Below are 20,522 nucleotides of genomic sequence, written 5' to 3' on the forward strand. Positions count from 1 at the left end.
TATTCCTAATTTCCTTATCTGTAAAATAAATCACCACATCTCTAGGCAATTGCCTTTGCTTTGCAATCCAGGAGTTTATTCTGTACACTCTATCAATCCTACAAAACACTTCCTCAGGTTGAACCTTTAAAATCCCAGCCAGAATTTCAGAAGATATTTTCCTTAAATCATCTCTGTTATTTTCCTGTAAACCTCTGAGTCTGATCGCATATTCTGTAAAATTATAATGCATCATTAAGACCTCTCTTTCAATCCGTTGTTGTAAATTTTCTGCATTACAAGACTTTTGTTCAACCTCCATTTCAGATTTTTCTTCTGAGCTATTGTCTTGAGTGTTTGTCAAATCATTTTCAATTTTTTGTATTTTATTATCCAAATTGTCCTCAATTTCTTCCACTTTAGACTCTAATAAGTTAGTATTTTCATCCAACTTAGTCATAAATCCTACAAGATCATTAGCCATTTTTATAATCTTTCGATTCAAAATATCAAACTTTAATTGCACTAATTCTTTAATTTCCTGCTTAAATTTTTCAAAGTTCTGATTCACAATCTCATCCCTTCTTACAATCTCCTCCAAAAGAAATTCAATTATATTAAAATCGGTTTTCTGAGACTGGAGCTTTAAAACTTGGTCACGTAATTTGTTAATGGGGGAATCCCCCCCCCATTACTTGTTTGTCCGACTTTAATGCCATGTTTCAACACAGACAAACTATTTTTTTTAAAAAAAAAAAAAGAAAAGAAAAGAGAGGCAGCAGAGAAAAAAAAAAAAAAAAACCTCTTTCCAACCAAGATCAATATCAAATCTCCAGGAAGAGAAAAAACACAAAAGTAGAGCTTTATTTTAAAGTGTAGCCAAAAATATTTATTCAGCTACTTTGTATCTCAATAAGAAACGGAAGGACTCTCCCTTTCAGCCCCTTCTCAAGCCTCGGCAGTCGCCCTTTTTAAAGATTCTTTTTTCCTTTTCCTTTTCCTTCTTCAATAATTGTTATAAAATAAATGAGATACTTGCAATTCGAGGTCACAGGTCCAGCTCAAATCCCTTCAAATGTAACCAGGAGCATTTATTCTGCTATTTTGTAACTTAATAAGAAACGGAAGGACTTTCTCTTTTCAGCTTCCCTGCTCCAGTTTCGGCAATCGCCATTTTAAAAGGTCTTTTTTACTTTGTTGAATATCTTTTGTAAAATAAGTATTAATACTTGCAATTTAGGGTCACAGGTCCAGATCCAGATCTCATCATCTTTAGTTAATCTGTTAAATATCTTAAGAAGCTTGTCTTCGTAGCCTTGTTCTGCAAAAAGGCAGAAGTCTCCCAACGCCCGGAGCGGGCGGCGAGTGCTATAGGGAGCTTCCTCCGCCCGCCCCCAAGAGTAAAAAAAAAAACCCCTGGGGGCTACGGAGAGCTCTACCTACACTCACCTGCTCTATCCCACATTTCCTCCTGGAAATGGGGTTTTTCGAGCCGCCTTTGCGCTGTACAGGCGGCTCTTTACAGGCGAAGGGGCTGGCGGTCCCAAGAGACCGTCTGGTGGCTACGAAGAGCAAACCGGAAGCCAGCTTGATAGATTTTCAATTGGGTTAAGGTGTGGGCTATTCCCAGGCCATTCCAGCAGTGGAATAGGATTATCTTGAAACTCCAAAAAAAAAAAGTGGTGTTATTATCCATCAGTCCTCAAAAATACACTTTTCCCAAATTGTTTCCACAATTTTGGCCAGTACTGTATGTGTCATACTGATGCATAGATATTTTTGTCTTATTACAAATAATTCGTGGTTGGGAGTAAAGGGGTGAGCTAATGAATTCCTTCTCTTTTCCAATCAAGCTTTTAGGTTATGATGAAAAACCCCTGACATTACAAATGTTCATCGGAACAGCGGATGAGCGAAACCTACGTCCTCACGCTTTCTACCAGGTGCATCGCATCACTGGGAAAATGGTGGCCACCACAAGTTACGAATCTATCATCAGTGGAACCAAAGTTCTTGAGATGACTCTGCTGCCCGAGAACAACATGGCAGCCAAGTAAGTTGCCTTTAGGTGCAAAAAAGTGGAGAGATGAAGAAAGGACTTCATCTGGGTGATGGTAGTGATGATGATGATGATGATATAAAGATGAATAAAGATGTGGTCCTTTCTCAATCTTATGCTTTTGTTTTCCTTCTTAACTTTTTTTTTGATAAGGAGAAAGAGATGATCCTAACAATATCACCTTCAGTCCATTTCAGATATAAAAAAACAAAGATGACCTGAGTTAGCAAGATTAAAAATGGCAAAATTAATACATAAAATATAAATGAAAGAAAGAGGAAAAGAAAAAAATTCATAACCGTAGGCTAAAAACCTAAAGGTCATTTGACTGAAGGGCTTGAAAATTCTCTTCTTAGCCTTTGTAAACAAATTAACAGAGTTGGAAGGAACCTCATAGGTCATCTAGTTCAACCCCCTGCCCAAACAGGAGAACCTTGTCAGAGCATTGATTAATCCCATTTTTGGCTCTGGGACAATCACCCTGATTAGAGGAGATGGATTGTGGCTTTCTCCAAGTTGCAATATTCTGAAAAGAAAACCCGAAGAAATATTTTCTAATAAAACTCATTTATTTGTTATAAAGAAAATAAAACACCTCACTAACTAAGAAAGATAATTGCTACATTTTGAAATAATTCGGGCCAGCTGCTTTCCAGCAACCGGCAGCCGTGGCAAGAGAACAAAGGAAAAAAAAAGTGTGAAAGAATGTGGGTGGATGGACATGCGTAGTAGCTTTTGATAACAATTCTTGGCAAGGTACGGAAAGTCTGATAGTCCAGAAATGATGAACTCAGCTGGTAAATAAAATAACGCAGTGACAATCCTACATTGTAGGGCCTACATCATTTCTGACAGATGGCAGTCCAGTCTCTTCTTGAAAGCTTCCAGTGATGAAGCTCCCACAACTTTTCAAGGCAAGCTGTTCCATTAGTTGATTGTTCTCACTGACAGAATTTTTTTCCATATTTCCAAGTTGAAGCTCTCCTTGTTTCGTTTCCATTATTCCTTCTCTGGCCTTCAGGTGCTTTGGAAAATAGCTTGACCCCCTCCTTTCTGTGGCAGCCCCTCAAATATTGGAACCCTGCTATCATGTCTTCCCTGGTCCTTCTCTTCACTAGACTAGCCATGCCTAGTTCCTGTAACCATTCATGGTATGTTTTAGCCTCCAGTCTCCTAATCACCCTGGTTGCTCTTCTCTGCACTCTTTCTAGTCTCAACATCTTTTTTATAGTGTGGTGACAAAACTGGATGCAATATTCTAAGTATGGTCTTACTAAGGCTTTATAGAGTGGTATTAGTACTTCACTTGATCTTGATTGTATCTTGATTTGTTAGAAAAAGAGCCAGTTAAAACACTGGCAAAAGATGTGTATCAATAACCAATGGCTGGCAATTTATTGTGGATTTTCCCTCTTGGCTATCCCTATTTTCCAAGTATCCATAAACCTGTTGAATGTTGATAAATTGAATATAGTAGGGATATAACCTACACAATACCAGTATCCCATGGTCACATGATCTCTATTTGCTACCTTCACAACCAGCTTGCAACAGGCAGTCATTGGCAAGAAGTTGCAAGTCGCGGTCATGTGACATCCTACTTAACAACATGCAGTGATTTGCTAATGACCACCATTGGAACAATTGTTAAATCAGGTTATGATCACATAATGCTTCACTTTATGATGTCACTTAGTGATGGAGTCCCAATGATGATTGGTGAGAACTCTCTGTATAATAGAATAAGAAAATAGTCTTGGTTTTAGACATTGATTGATTGCATGAATTATTGAATTGATAATCTGATTCAGTCAGTTGACTCTAAATGGTGTACAAGAACAGTAGCCAGAATCAATGCAACAATAAATTGCAATAGTACCCTATAAAATGTAATATAACATACAGTTACAGTTCCAACTAATGCCAAAATAATAATTCACCTCAGTATCAGTAATTATATTATTGTGCATCTTAAAAAGTTATGTTGTGTTATTTCTAAAAGATTGAAGATAATTTGGTCAATTTGATGTAGTGGTTAAGGTGCTAGGCCAGAAACTAGGAAATTGTGAATTCTAGTTCTGTTTTAGGCATGAAAATTGGCTGGGTGACTTTGGGCCAATCATTTCCTCTCTCAGCCCAACTCATCTCACAGGGCTGTTGTTGTGGGGAAAATAGGAGGAGGAAGAAGTATTGTGTGTGTTTCCACTTTGAGTTATTTGTAAAAATTAATAAAGGTGAGATAAAAATGAGTAAATAATTTACCTCTTTTCCAGGCTCCATTCCACTTCATCCTCATTGAATTTATTCATTTGAGAGAAGTGTAACTAAAATATTCCAGTTATCTAAAATGGTCCTTGGTTAATACCACGGCTGATCAGATTTTAAGTTGAAGATACTTCCAATTTCCCTTTCCCATTTTTTCATGGGCTAGTTTAGAAGAACTTTTTATGAGCCCTGAAACCAGAGTAAAGAATAATAGAATAAAAGAGTTGGAAGGGACCTTGGAGGTCTTCTAGACCAACCCCCTGCTCAGGCAGGAAATCCTATACCATTTCAGACAAATGGTTGCCCAATCTCTTCTTAAAAACTTCCAGTGTTGGAGTGTTCACAACTTCTGGAGGCAAATTGTTCCATTGATTAATTGTTCTAACTGTCAGGAAATTTCTCCTGAGTTGTAGGTTGCTTCTCTCCTTGATTAGTTTCTATCTATTGCTTCTTGTCTGCCTTCAGGTGCTTTGGAGAATAGTTTGACTCCCTCTTCTTCATGGCAGCCCCTGAGGTATTGGAACACTGCTATCATGTCACTCCAGGTCCTTCTTTTCATTAAACTAGACACAATTCATGCAACCGTTCTTCATATGTTTTAGCCTCCAGCCCCCTAATCATCTTTGTTGCTCTTCTCTGCATTCTTTCTAGAGCCTCAACATCTTTTTTACATTGTGGCAACCAAACCTGGATACAGCTTTCCAAACACTCACAATATGCCATTCTCTTCAGGGATGGGTTCTACTTACCTTTACTACCGGTTCACAACAGGATTGCACATGCGTGATCCCTTCGCTCACACACACACCTTGCTTCAGTGCATGCACAGATTGCTGATGATGACATCCGGGGTGGTGGGCGGGGCGTCCCACCAGTTTTACTACCGGTTCTTGCGAACCAGTCTGAACCGGGGGCAACCCACCACTGTTCCTCCTCCTATTTTCCCCACAATAACAGTCCCGTGAAATGGGTTGGGTTGAGAGAGAATGACTGGCCCAAAGTCATCCTGCCAGTTTTCATGCCTAAAACAGGACTTAGACTAAGACTTTATTGTCACTTTGAAATGTACACTAATCGGCATACACTAAAATGAACTAGACTAGAACTCATAAGAGAAGCAATGCATCCAGAGGTGGTATCCACTTAGCTTCACTACCGGTTCGCAAATGTGAGTGTACGTGCCTTCCGTGCATGCACAGAGCATCAAAAACAGGACGTGATTACGTCTGGGTGGGTGAGCAGAACCTCCTGCAGCCGCCGCTACCGGATTGCCCGAACCAGATAGAACCGGCTGAATACCACCACTGAATGCATCTCCACCTTCCTTTCCTTTAAAAATCAAGATACCTTGGTTCCATTGATCCAGCAGAAGATTGTCATTTGATCATTTGTCGTTTTCTTTGGTCTCTTCTGGATCTTTTCCTCCCCACTCTCCAACCTTTTAGCATCGACTGTGCCGGAATCCTAAAACTGCGTAATTCAGACATTGAGCTGCGCAAAGGCGAGACGGACATTGGGCGCAAAAACACACGGGTACGGCTGGTATTTCGGGTTCATGTCCCACAAGGAAATGGCAAAGTGGTTTCCATCCAGACAGCTTCTGTGCCCATTGAATGTTGTGAGTATTGATACTTTAAGGTAACATTTGACTGCTGGGGTCTGTACTCAAGATTTTCCCAAAGGTGAAGAAGCTTCTTGGATGAGAAGCAAAACGTCTTCAGAAAAAAACCCAGAATAGTCCAATTATCTCAAAAAAAAAAAAAAAGTACCTTTGGGACAACCATGACCTAGATCAGAGGTGGGTTTCAGCAGGTTCTGACCAGTTGTGGAGAACTGGTAGCAGAAATTTTGAGTAGTTCGGAGAACTGGTAGTAAAAATTCTGACTGGCCCCGCCCCCATCTATTCTCTGCCTCCCAAGTCCCAGCTGATTGGGAGGAAATGAGGATTTTGCAGTATCCTTCCCCTGCCACGCCCGCCAAGCCATGCCCGCCAAGCCATGTCACGCCCACCAAACCACACCCACAGAATTGGTAGTAAAAAATTTTGAAACCCACCACTTACCTAGATGACTGAGAATCTCCATAGACATGTCCTCAAGATTGTCCAAAGGAAAGTTGAGGCTGTTGACTCCACATTGTGGGTGATGGGTAGGTGGAACTGGAGAGGGGACCTTTCAGTGCTCACCCACCATCACCAATCTCACCTATCCATCCATGGTAGCTGCTCCAGCAACTGAGAAGGCCATTCCTGTTGAAAGTTTGCCCGGGGATATCTCTCCTTTACCCAGTGCTGAGCTAAAACATCTACGAAAACTCCAAATTTGAGAACGTGAAGAAAAATTGACCATCCATTTGAAGTATTTACTCCAAAATGTGTGCATGTGTACACAGGTAGTCCTCAACTTACGACCACCATTGAGCCCAACATATTGCTATGCAAGTCAGTTGTTAAGTGAGTCTAGCTTCATTTTATGACTTTTCTTGCCACAGTGCGTAAGTGAAACACTGTGGTTGTTCAGACAGTAACACGGTTGTTAAGTGAATCTGGCTTTCCCCCCTTGACTTTGCTTGTCAGAAAGTTGCAAAAGGTGATCACAGGACTGCAGGACACTGCAACGGTCATAAATATGAACCAGCTGCCCACCATTCAAATTTTGATCATGTGACCCCCCCTGAGGACTTTGCAATGGTCGTGTGAAAAATGGGCATGTCACTTTTTCAGTGCTGTTGTAACTTTGAACGGTCACTAAACGAATGGTTGTAAGCCAAGGATCACTTGTATACAAACACACTCATGCATAGGTACAAGTACACCTGTAAAAAGGTAAAGGTTCCCCTCACACATACGTGCTAGTTGTTCCCGACTCTAGGGGGCAGTGCTCATCTCCATTTCTAAGTCGAAGAGCCAGCACTGTCTGATGACAATTCTGTAGTCATGTGGCCCGCATGACTAAACGCTGAAGGCGCACGGAACGCTATTACCTTCCCACCAAAGGTGGTCCCTATTTTTCTACTTGCATTTTTACATGCTGTCGAACTGCTAGGTTGGCAGAAGCTGGGACAAGTAATAGGAGCTCACCCTGTTACGTGGCACTAGGGATTTGAACCACTGAACTGCCGACCTTTTGATCGATAAGCTCAGCATTTTAGCCACTGAGCCACCGCATCTCCTAAGTACACCTGTGCACACTCAAATGCACATATATCAAACTTATTTTATTTTTTTAATAAGTCAAAGCTTGTGAGTTTGCCAGAACTCTCCCAAGATTGCATTGAGGGATCCCCAAAGGGAAATTGCTAATATCTCACAAGCCTTAGGAAGGATCTGAGTGGGTTTTGTTACTTTTTATTTTTTTTAAAAAACCGCTTTGCACTGTCCAGTTATGTCATAGTGCATGACACCTGTTGTGTGGGAAGGATGCTGTGTTTTGCTCAAAATTGGCTTTGAAAACATGGAAGAAGAGAAAGTTGGCATAAAGAAAATGTTTCAGGAAGCGATTATTCCGTACGGGGTGCAGTGGATGAGTTGGCCTGTAATCACACTCCCCAATTCCGCTGTCAAAGAGCTAAGGCTTTTAGCCTCTGTTCCACTTGTCTCTCTGGTCCCTCTTTGCAGCCCAGCGCTCAGCTCAAGAACTCCCACAAGTAGAGCATTACAGCCTTAGCACCTGCTCGGTGCACGGTGGCAAAGAGATGGTCATTAGTGGAGCCAACTTTCTGCCGGAATCAAATGTTGTTTTCATCGAACGAGGGCCTGGTAAGTGAGATCTAGTTCATTTTCTTCCTTCTTTCTTCCTTTCCTTTCCTTTCCTTTCCTTTCCTTTCCTTTCCTTTCCTTTCCTTTCCTTTCCTTTCCTTTCCTTTCCTTTCCTTTCCTTTCCTTTCCTTTCCTTTCCTTTCCTTTCCTTTCCTTTCCTTTCCTTTCCTTTCCTTTCTTTCTTTTCCTTCCCCTTCCCCTTCTTTCTTTCTTTCTTTCTTTCTTTCTTTCTTTCTTTCTTTCTTTCTTTCTTTCTTTCTTTCTTTCTTTCTTTCTTTCTTTCTTTCTTTCTTTCTTTCCCTGCTGCATGGCAGAAAACCAACTGAGCAAAAGAATGGGATTCAAATTGAATAAACCACATTTGCTCAATTGGAGGGTGACTCTTCCTCTCCAGATAAACGCCTGCAAATTGAGGTAGCCGTGTTTGCTGATGAGAATAGAAAAATCAGTTGGAAACAAAGGGATGAACAAGTGGCTGGAAAGGTACTGGGGAGGTGGGGTGATATATGACAACTGCAGTGACATTATTGCATGCTTAGATGTAGAAAGGCTCAAAACTACCTACAAGGGAGGAATAGTTGGTGAAGATGATGACATTTGCAGAGATGGTTAAATTGACTTCCTTGATTAAAAGAAAGTCAACTTCTATATTCTAAAGTCAACTGGAAATGCCTTGTAGACTTGTTGCCTTGAAACAAAAAAAGAATGCCTTTATCACTTGGGATATTGGTGATTGGAAAAAAAATGGATAATATATAAAAAAGTAAGGCTTTTCTTTTTTGTAACCATAGAATAAGAGATATCTTTGCAATTATATTTGTATTTGCTGCAAAAGAAACTGCACACTTTGGGGGGTTTTTTTACTTCTCTTTTATCTTTCCTTTGCACAACTTTTTTCCTTCTTTTTCTCTTTGTTTTCTGGGTTTGTTTTAGTTGGTATTTCTATTCTCTTTAAAACTTTTAATAAAGAGTTATACAAAAGAAAATGTGGAGGATTGTATGGAGGAAGACCAGCAGTGGGTTTCCAATATTCTTACCGTCAGTTCGCCCCATGTGTGCACACTTGCTTCACGTGCACGCCTTCCACACATCTGCCCGGCCTTCCGTGCAAGCGCTTTGCGCACTCACGCCCCTTCTGTGCATGCGCCCAGCCTTGAAAATGTGCCTAAATAGGATGGCATAGAGCCGGGACAGGTGGGCAGGCCCATCCACAATCTCCGCTACAGGTTCAGGTGAACCGGTACGAACCAGCTGAATACCACCTCTGAGGAAGACCCCGTGCTGGCAAGAGAAAATGTTCTCTGGGCAAATGCCATTTAGATTTGTTATGGAGGGTTGGTAGACCACAACCTTATCTCCTTACAATTCACCAAACAGACAAGTCTCAGAAGAGTTTAAACTAAACTGTTTTTATTTACATAAGTAAAACAAAGTCTGTTAAAAGAACATCAGTAGTCAGTTTCCTTTTGCAGTGTCCGTTCAGCTCTTTCTGCCATCGCTCTGTGCGATTGGAGTCTGGGTCTTTCTTCCTCAGAAGGAGGAGGCTTTAATGACTTCAGCTTTGCCTCTGACTCCGAACTAACTTGCCTGCTGGCTAGCAGCTCTTTATATACTGTCTCAGTGGCAGTTAGAAAAGCCCGGGAGATTCAAAGCTAGGATCTGCGCTCTGATTGGCTTATTCAACTATCTAAGCCAAAGGTCATTAATAGGCACAGCAACTGGGAGGGAATTTTTCTCTCACAATCCCCTTCTCTGTGGCTATTTATGCCAAGTATAAATTTTTACATGCAATACACCTTGTATACATTGAATATATACATACATAGTAATGACAAGCAGTACATTCTTCACATGACCAGAGGTACTTTGCCTAAGAGATATTGGTGTTGTTCCCGGGGTAATGGTTTGGTGAGTATATCTGCTATCTGTTCTTTAGTTTCACAAAATATTGTCTTAATAAAACCCATTTTAGACAGTTGTCTCACATGCTTGTATTTTATATCAATATGGCGTGACCTTTGCCCCACAGCGTCAGCCTTTGATATGTTAATGGCAGCCATATTATCCTCGTGAATATTTATAGGATACACAGGTTCTTCCCACAGATTCATTAAAAGGTCATCGAACCAAATCAAATTGTTTGATGCCTTGGACAGACACACATACTCTGCCTCAGCAGTAGAAGTGGCAATCAGCTTCTGTTTCCCTGAATACCAGTGGATAGGGCTTCCATTAAGTAATACAACATACCCCGAAGTACTCTTCCTGGACTTGATGTCCCCTGCCCAATCCGCATCTGTATAACAACATAAAATTTGGTCTGTCTGATACATTTGGTTCTAATAGAAGTGAGTAGTTTGCAGTACTCTTCAGATACCTAAGGATCCTGGATAAAGACATTATGAAGGACAAATAATATGTGGAAATGATCCAAAGAGAACTGAAAATATTTTTCCAAATTAATGTAAAAGAACACACTAGTCTGCAAAATCTATGGGACACAACCAAAGCATACATTAGAGGCCTAACAATTGCCTACACTGCAAAAAAAAAATAAAAATAAAGACAAGCAACAAACAAAAGAAAATTTACTGACCAAATTGCAACAATACGAATTAGAATTACAGAAAGAGCCGCACAATCAAGAAATTAAAAAGAAAATAAATCTTACAAGACATAAATTGAATCTGATCACAACAGCAGAGATAGCAAGGAAAATAAAAATGACCAAACAAAATCAATTTGAACACACCAACAAAACTGGACGGTGGTTGGCATATAAATTGAAAACAGAAAAAGAAAAGAAGATAATAATTGCATAATAATGCAATTAAAAGATGAGGACGGATGTTCATACCACAATAATGAGGACAAAAAACGAATCGCAAAGGAATTTTTCCAAAACCTATACGCAAAAGAAGAAATTTGAGAAGAGGATACCATAGAATATTTAAATAAAATAAATATACAATAATTAAAAGAAGATCATATTGAATTATTGAATAGACCGATCTCCATCTTAGAATTAAAAGAAGCAAGGAAGAAACAAAAAAAATAACAAGACACCAGGAACAGACGGCATACCATCTGAGTTCTACAAGATATTTCAACAATCACTAGATGATATCCTAATACAAGTATTCAACGACGCACTTCTGGAAGCTGAAATCCCACAATCATGGAACGAAACAATAATCACATTAATACCAAAACAAGATTCGGATCCCGCTGAAATTAAAAATTATAGACCAATTTCCCTCCTCAACGTAGATTACAAACTATTCACATCCATTATAACACAGAGACTGAAAAATTTTATCAAGCATTATATACATCCTGATCAAAACGGCTTTATTCCCGGGCAACAAATCCAAAATAATACAAGAACAATTATTGACACTCTTGAATTCTATGAACAAAGACCGTATAAACAGCTAGCTTTAATTTTTCTGGACGCACAAAAAGCGTTTGATAACCTTAATTGGACATTCTTAATAGCACAATTAGAAAAGATGAAATTCGGAGAAAGATTTGTAAAAATGATTAAAAGGATATACAACACCCAAACCGCAAAAATATTAATCAATGGAGAGACAACAGAACAACTTGATATAAAGAAAGGGGTGAGACAAGAATGCCCCCATCCCCCATATTGTTTATATTAACACTGGAATTACTATTAGAAGAAATCAGAGAAGATACAGAAATAACGGGACTAAAAATAAAGAACCAGGAATATAAACTGCAAGCCTTTGCGGATGACATAGTACTCATCCTAGAAAAACCATTACAATCAGGACCAAAATTATTGACAAAAATACAACAATATGGAGAAGTAGCGGGCCTGAAAATTAACAAACAAAAAACAAAAATCTTAACAAAGAACCTCACCAAACATCAAGAAAAAGAATTGGAAAATATGCTAGGGATACAAAAAGCAAAGAAAGTTAAATACCTAGGGGTGTGGCTTACTAATAGAATATCAACATTGAAGGAAGACAATTATAATAAATTGGCCAAACAAATAGAAAAAGATTTGGAAATTTGGACCAAACTCCAGCTATCTTTCCTAGGTAAAATTGCCACTATTAAAATGAACATTTTGCCAAGAATGCTGTACCTATTCAGGGTGATACCAGTAAACCCTGGCAAAACCTACTTTAAAGATTTGGACAGGATGATACTAAAATATATCTGGCAAAAAAAGAGGCAAGAATCAAATTAAAGCACTTACAGGATAAACGAGAAAAAGGAGGAATGGGACTTCCAGACTGGCAGATTTACTACAAAGCGGCATCATTAACATGGATTAAAGATTGGATTGAACTCAAAAATAGACGAACATTAACATTGGAAGGTTTTGATTTGATGAAGGGATGGCATGCATACCTATGGGAAGAGAAACCTAAAAAACAAGAACAATTCTGCAGACGTATCGTGAGAGACACCTTGCTTAAAACCTGGAATGAAATTAGAAAGAATCATTATGATAAGATCCCATGCTGGATCTCTACAATGGAAGCACAAATATATCCAAATACAATGGACATAAATAAAATGAAAACATACCAGGATCTCTTAGACGAAGAAGGAAAACTAAAAACAAGAGAAGAACTAAGAACCCAAGGCGTGGAAATTGATTGGTGGCCATACCTACAATTAAAATCCAGATACAAAACAGACATGGAAAAGTTCGGAATTCAAAAAGAACCAAATCAATTAGATAGAATTTTACTTGGTACCAATGAGAAATTAATAACAAAATTCTTTTTATTGGCATATAAACTAGAAGAGGAAATAGTTAAAGAAAACATGATCACATGGGCGACGAATTTCGGATACCCTATAGAACTAAGTAAATGGGAAAAACTATGGAAAATCAACAGTAAACTAACACTATCAGTACCATAGAAAGAAAACGCTTACAAGGTGTTCTATAGATGGCATCTCCCACCGGCACGGATCTCGAAAATGTTCCCTAATACATCCTCACTCTGTTGGAAATGCAAAGCACAAAAAGGGACATACTACCACATGTGGTGGTTATGCCCCAAAGCCAAACAATTCTGGAACAATATTAAAACCCAATTGGAAGAAATAACAACACAAAAGATACCATTAAAACCGGAAACATACTTATTAGGTATATTCACACGTAACTATGAAAAAGAAACAATATATTTAATTACACATATTCTGACTGCGGCAAGGATCATTTATGCACAAAATTGGAAACTGGAAGAAGTCCCAACACAAGATAAATTAATATCCAAAGTCATGGAATGTGCCGAGATGGACAAACTCTCAAGGAAATCCAAGAAAAGGAAGAATCTGACTACTATCTGGTCTGGCAAAAGTGGTATAATGGTTGGAGACAAGGAACACCAAACAAAAAGAGGATCCTAAAAGAGCAAAACAAAATTCTGTACCAAATGAGACATAACAATGAACAACTAAATTTTATTAAAAATAATATCGTTATATAAGGCGAGAGGAGTGTTGAGGGTAAAACTGCCCTCTGCAAAGTAGTGCAACGGACCAGACAGCAAATAGATACGTTGCTTAGCAAAACACACAGATAGTCACAGACTCTGAATGTTTAAAGAAAAATAAACAGTCTTTACTTGTAGTAAAAAACAAACTTGGCTTCTCAAAACAACTTCTTCAAACAATCACGGTTTAACACAAAACATAGTTTGCTTACAATTCCAGTTCTCTTCAAAAACAGACACAGTTCCTTCAAGCAGTTCAACCTTCAATAGCAGGAGCAGGAGCAGAAGTGAGAGCAGGAGCGAACGAACTTCCTGCCTTCCTTATATGTCTGCTTAGCACAGCCAATTAGTCATCTTTGTAGCAGTTAAAGTTACAGAACATAGTTTTCTATATATTATCTACCCAACTGTAGGATAAGCATCCAACATTCTCCCCTTTGGGTAGACTAATATATTTACAATCTTAAACCATACTGTTCACATGTATCTATATGTTCCCTACTTCCCTGTGCTTTTGTGAAATGATCGGCTACATTGTTTTCTGATGCACAATATACAAGTTCTATCATCTTGTTCATTATACATTCTCTCACATTGAGATACCGAAGATCTGTATGTTTTGTTCTAGTCTTTACAGCTATATTTGTCACCATTTTTATCGCTGCCTGATTATTTTCGTATACTATTATAGGATCTTGTATATCTATTCCTAAATCTAGCATCAGCTGCTTAATACTGATCAAATCCGTACATAACAAAGATAAACAAGAAAACTCTGCTTCCATTGTAGACATACTTAAATGCTTCTGTCTTATTGAACGCCACCATATCAAAGATTTTCCCAGAAATACAGCGATTCCTGAGGTTGATTTTCTTGTATTCACATCTGTTGCGAAACTAGCATCTGCATAAGCGGTTACATGCAATTCTTCTGATGGTTGTAGATACAATGCATGATGCATGGTATATTTCAGATATCTAAGAATACATTTTGCTCCTTGCCAGTGTCTTTCTGTAAATTCTGTGTTGAATCTAGCTAATTGGTTCACACTATAAGAAATATCGGGTCTAGACTTCCGGTTGGAGCCGTTGTCGCCGATAGACGGTCTTTCTTAAGACCACCAGCCCCGTTGCTCGTAAAGAGCCACTTCTACGCTGAGAGGTGGCTTGGAAAACTCCACGATCCTGAGGAATCGGGAGAAGAGCCGGTGCGACAAGGTAGAGTCCCCTTTGAAGCCCCCAGACTGTTTTTTTAAGCATCTGGGGAGGAAGTAGGGTGAGGCTCCCTTTACAGCGCGCTGAGGCTCCGGGCTCCAAGGACGTCTCTGCCACTGCAGAGCCAGGCGACGCGACCAACGAAACAAGAGAAAGCCAAGAAATTTGTTAAAAATAAGCAGGGTGGAATCTGGACTTCAAATTTAAACTGCAAGTATTTTTCTTAGCCCTGTGACTGAACGTAGTAACTGAGAAGAAGTGAAAGTACTTTTAAAATGGCGCTCGGCTTCAGCAATAAGGAAAGCTGAAAGCGAAAGTGATTTGTCTGAGCCTATTTCTGCTACAAAGTAACAAAAAGTAATAACGCTGGCCTGAAGAAAGAGCAGTTTTTTATAAAAGTGATTTGACTTGTTCTCTCTCCCTTGGACTTGACTAAAGCTGGGGAAATTCCTGAAAGGTTTTTGTGCTGGAGAGGGAGAGAGGATATCCTTTTTAGAAAGAGTCAGGCTGCGTGGAAAAATGGCTTCAAAACAAAAGCCAGCTAAAGCTGAAGGGGGGGGCTCCCCCACTCATAAATCTAAAGAGCAGCCTCTGAGCTCACAGACACAGATTCAAACACAAGAATCTGGATTTAATGATTTGAAAGAATTTATTGCTGGTGCTCTAGATCAGAAATTTGAAAAATCGCAGCAGGAATTTAAGGAGATGGTCCAAGAAAAATATGACAAGATGAAACGGGAAATACTGGCAGCTGTAACTGGTTTGTCAGAAGTAGTGCTCCAAGTTGATAAGAAAGTGGAACATCTTGGATCAGAAATGGAGTCTAAAATGAAGGAAGCTGATCAAAAAATTTCTAATGTTGATAATAAAACACAAAGGCTTGAAAATGAAGTTACAATGATGCAATTTAGATTTATGGAGTTTGCTGTGAGACTCAGAGGTATAAAAGAGAACAACAGAGAAGATTTGAGAAGGGTTTGTGCTGATGCTCTGGCTGTTACATTAAAGGTTGATCCTGAGGAGATTTTCTGCAAAATTGACAAGGTCTATAGAGTGAATTCTTGGGTGGCAAGACAAAGGCAATTGCCTAGAGATGTGGTGATCTACTTCACAGATAGAAGAATAAGAAATGATATTTTGCAAAAATCTTTTTTTTCTACTATTCAAGTGGATGGAAGAGAAATTGGGATCTACAAAGAATTGCCACCTAAGATGTTGAGAGATAGAAAAGATTTTGGATTCTTGGTGACTGAATTAAAGAAACAAATTCCATTCAGATGGGACACCCCAGTGGGTATCATATTGAGGTATCAAGGAGAAAGATATCGATTAAATACTCTTCAAAAAGCAGAAGAATTTTACTTCAGTGTTTTTAAACCTGGTGTAGCATCTCCACGTACTTCCTCGGTGTTAGCCATAGTAGAGGGTGAGAAGGATATGCAATTTGAACAAGAGCTTGAAGAACAGAGGAAACAGACGGAGAGGGAGGCATTAGAGTCTCAAGGAGCGGCAGGGGGCTTACCCCTGTTGGATTCTCCTTTAGAGCTTCCAGTTGAACCCCCTAAAAATACAAGAGAAGTGGCAGTGGAGCTCGATTTGATGTTGCATACTGCTAAAGATCAGCATATTACTCGAGCAGCTTACAAACAACTTTTAGAGAAACAACAACACCAGAGCTCTAAGTTATCACAAGATGAATAGGGAGCCAATGGTAAAGCACAAAAATCCGAAGCTATGGGAGGAGCCAAGCCGAAGACTATTAGTGTGGAACAGAAACTTCAGCAAATGCTCTTATCGCTTCAAGGGCCCGCAGATGACAATTAAGTTTTTATCTTGGAATGTGAACGGATTAAACTCACCACAGAAAAGGAGGAAGATATTTCATTATTTGAGACAATTTAATAATGATGTTATTTGCTTACAGGAAACTCATATTAGAACACAAGATCAAAAATATTTGATAAATTCTAGATTAGGAACACAGTTTATAGCTTCAAACTCAGAAAAAAAGAATGGTGTAGTGATTTATACAAATAAAAGATTGCCAACAAAAATTATAGAAGCAGATGATTGTGGAAGATATATAGCAATAGAACTTCTTGCAGATAATGGTCCAATTTTGGTGATTGGAATTTATGCTCCTAATCAACAACAAGAAAATTTTTATAAATTATTGCATTCTAAAATATTACAATGGGATTACAGATCTATTTTGCTTATGGGAGATTGGAATGGAGTAATAGATCCTAAAATAGACAAGAAGAGCTTGGCAAAATCATGTATCAAACTACCACAGTCTTTTTTCGATTTGAAAGAAGATTTGGAATTGAAAGATATATGGAGAGTGCATAACCCAAAAGAACTGGACTTTACTTTTTTCTCAGATAGACATAGATCCTTTTCTAGGATTGATTTTATTTTACTTACAGTTGATTTGCTTTCAAAAACTAAGAAAACAAAGATATTTCCGAGGGTTTTATCTGACCACAGCCCAGTATGGATAGAAATAGAAATGGGAAAGAAAGAGAGAAGATCTTGGAGAGTAAATGAAAATTTATTTAGATATGAAAAAAATGTAAATGAACTTAAAAAACAAATGAAGGAATTTTTTGAACTGAATCTGAATAAGGGTACCCCTATTGAAACTGTTTGGGATGCGAGCAAGGCTTATATGTGGGGGGTACTGATTTACATGAACTCTAAACATAAATCAAGCCGACAAAGAAAAAGCTTAGAATTGGAAGGGGAGGTAAAGAAAAAAGAGCAGTTACTTATAAAAAATCCAACAGATGAAAAATTACAAGGAGTTATAAAACTTCTGAAAGATCAATTTCATATGCTTACAGCGGAACAAGCAGCAACTAATTTACAATTTGCAAAACACAATACTTTTTGTAATGCCAATAAACCGGGCAGGTGGTTGGCTTACACATTGAGGAAACAGCAGAGTACTCGGACTATTGGGAGTATTGAGTATAAAGGGAAGGAAGTATTTCAACAAAGGCTAATTAAAGAAGCCTTTCTAGATTATTATACCAAATTATATGCTAAAGATGATATACAGAATGAACTTATAAATAAATATCTAGAAGAAAAGAGAGTTATAAAAATTTCTAATGTTCAAAAGGAAAGAACGAGTTTACCAATAACAGTAGAGGAGATTATTATTGCTATTAAACAATTGAAAACAGCTAAAACTCCAGGACCGGATGGTTTAACTGCGGTGTACTATAAAAATTTACAAGCAGAAATGATTGAACATCTTAAAGACTTATTTTGTAGCATACAACAAGGGGGAAAAGTACCCCCTTCATGGAAAGCAGCTTTTGTCTCTTTGATACCGAAAGAGGAGGCAGGTTCTACAAAACCGGAAAATTTTAGACCAATATCTCTCCTGAATACGGATTATAAAATTTTTGCAAAAGTATTAGCCAACAGATTAATGCCAGTTATTCAAGAGGTGATTCATCATGATCAAGCTGGATTTATAGAAGGCAGATACATGAAGGATAATGTGAGGCAAATTATAGACTTATTGGAATATCTTGAGAAGAATAAACAGACTTCTGCAGTGTTAGATCAGGCGCAGGAAATGAAGACGTGACCAGCTCGCTACATTTAGTAACTTTATTAGCTACAATAACAAGACAAGACAAGACTGGCTGCGCGCTGCCGGAGCTCTCCTTATATTCGCTCCGGCAGTCACACCGCCCCTGACAGTGATTCAAACTTTCCCGCCTGATGGCTGGCAGCCAATCCGGGCGGATGTCCTTATAAGGACATAACACACCTCCCCTCTTAGTCCGTGGAACAGTCAACGCTCATTAATAAAAGTCACGTAATCACGCAGGTACGTAGGACACCTCGGCACCCTAGTTGACCTGCGCAGTCTCACTTCTTCCTCGTCCCCGACCTGCACGGACGGGGCTCCTATGTCTCCTGGTTCCCTCCCCGGAACCGGGCTCGGTTCGGCTGGCGAGTGTGCGGGGTCACCCTTAGCGCCTCCGGCCGGACCGCAGACCTTGGATGGCTGGTTCTGGTGGTCTTCCTCCTGGCCTGTGGATCTATCATCTCGTCGAGGTTGCTCGGTTCCGACCCGGGAAGAGCGTCTGAGTCTCGGTGAGTCCCAGGCTGTCACTTGCTCCTCCCCGGTCTCCCGGGCGCTGCGGTTCGGCTGCGGTTCGGTTCGTTGTCGTCTGGGGGGTGGTTCGGATCAGTGCCCTCGGGTCCGGTCTGCCCACGGTGGGTGGTGTTGGCTCGTGTCGTGCTGTCTGACCTCGCAGGGGTGACGCAGGTCCCCTTGGTCGGGCTGGCGTTGGCCTACCCCATCGGGTCGGCGGTGGTTGACCTGGTCGGGATGTCGTTGTGGGGCTACCTCTGCGGGTCGGCGGAGGTCTCCCTTGCCGGGGTGGTGCAGGTCTCCCTGGCCGGGATGTTGTCGGCTTTCCCTTCGCCCTAGTCCCTGGTCTATCGCCGGTTGGTGACTGGGGTCATCTGGGTTGGGTTGTTGTTGCCGGGTTGTCTTCTGTGCTGGGTGGGGGTCCCTCTCGCTGGGGAGTCGTGTGCCACCCTCACCCATGGGCTGTGGTGTGCCCATCTTGGATGGTTCCCGGTCTACTCGCCTGGAGTGGAGGTCTCCCTGGCAGGGCTGATGTGGGTTGCCTTCACTGGCGGGGTGCGATGCTTCCACTCTGGGCAGGTCCCGGTCTACTCGTGGGCTGGTTTGGTAGTCCCTTGCCCTGTCGTGCCGGGTGCCCACCCCGCTGGGTTGGTGTTGCCATCCCCCGTGCGGCTGGCCCCGGTCTACCGCTCTGGACTGTCGGTGTGATAGTGCCTGGTAGTGTGCTTGGCCGGCCTCGTCGGGGTGGCAGTGGTCTGCCTCGCAGGGGTGTGGTAGGCCCACCTCATCGGGGTGTGGTAGGCCTACCTCGCAGGGGTGTTGTAGGCCTACCTCGCAGGGGTGTTGCAGGCCTACCTCGTCGGGGTGTTGCAGGCCTAGTTCTTCGGGGTGTTGTAGGCCTCCCTCGTCAGGCTGGTTTTCTTGCGCCCCCCCCCCCCACCTTTTGCGGAGCTGGTCGATGTGACGTCTACAGACCTGTCCATCTTCCAGCTCCACGGTGTAGGACTTCGGGCCGGTTGTGCTGTCTATCTTCCCCTTCAGCCACTTAGGAGAGCCGTTGAAGTTTAGCGCGAAAACCGAATCTCCCTTGCTGAAGGCGCGAAGCGGGCGGCTGGCCGTTGCGGTCACTTCTGGGCTGTATTGTGGGTGCAGCCGGTCCAATGGTGACCTCAACCTTCTGCCCATCAACAGTTCGGCCGGGCTCTTGTGGGTGGTGGCATGTGGCGTGATGTGCTGGGTGAGGAGGAAGTTGTCTATTCTTTCCTGCCAGTCTCCCGTGCCCATCTTGGTGAGTGCCTCCTTGGTGAGTCTCACCATTTTTTCCGCTTGTCCGTTCCCAGCCGGCCTGTACGGGGCGGACAGGGCATGGCGGATGCCCAGTCCTGCCAGGAATGCCTCCATGGCCAGGGATGTGAGTTGGGGGCCGTTGTCGGAGACCAGCACATCCGGTAGTCCATGGGTGGCGAAAAGGCGCCGCAGGGCCCGGATCGTCGCTTCCGTTGTGGTAGATGCCATGGGTAGCACCTCGAGCCACTTGGAGAAGGCATCTACGACGATGAGGAGGTGGCGCCCTTTCATCGGACCCGCGAAGTCGATATGGATCCTCGACCAGGGGTTGCTGGGGGTCTCCCACTT

General features: G+C 41.1%; 1 protein-coding gene across 2 annotated transcripts in view; it reads left to right on the forward strand.

Moving 5' to 3' along the window:
* The window catches only part of NFATC4 (nuclear factor of activated T cells 4), a 134,529-nt gene that overhangs the window by 64,081 nt on the left and 49,926 nt on the right, over positions 1–20,522 (forward strand). For both annotated transcript variants that reach the window (XM_070944362.1, XM_070944363.1), the window contains exons 4-6: positions 1,833–2,032; positions 5,749–5,921; positions 7,920–8,060. In XM_070944362.1, the coding sequence (XP_070800463.1) occupies positions 1,833–2,032; positions 5,749–5,921; positions 7,920–8,060 (514 nt within the window). The remainder of the gene's footprint in view (positions 1–1,832; positions 2,033–5,748; positions 5,922–7,919; positions 8,061–20,522) is intronic.

This window comes from Pituophis catenifer, unplaced genomic scaffold (assembly GCF_029215685.1).
Source record: "Pituophis catenifer annectens isolate HBS135680 unplaced genomic scaffold, rPitCat1.0.hap2 SCAF_5, whole genome shotgun sequence".
Taxonomy (NCBI): Eukaryota; Metazoa; Chordata; class Lepidosauria; order Squamata; family Colubridae; genus Pituophis; species Pituophis catenifer.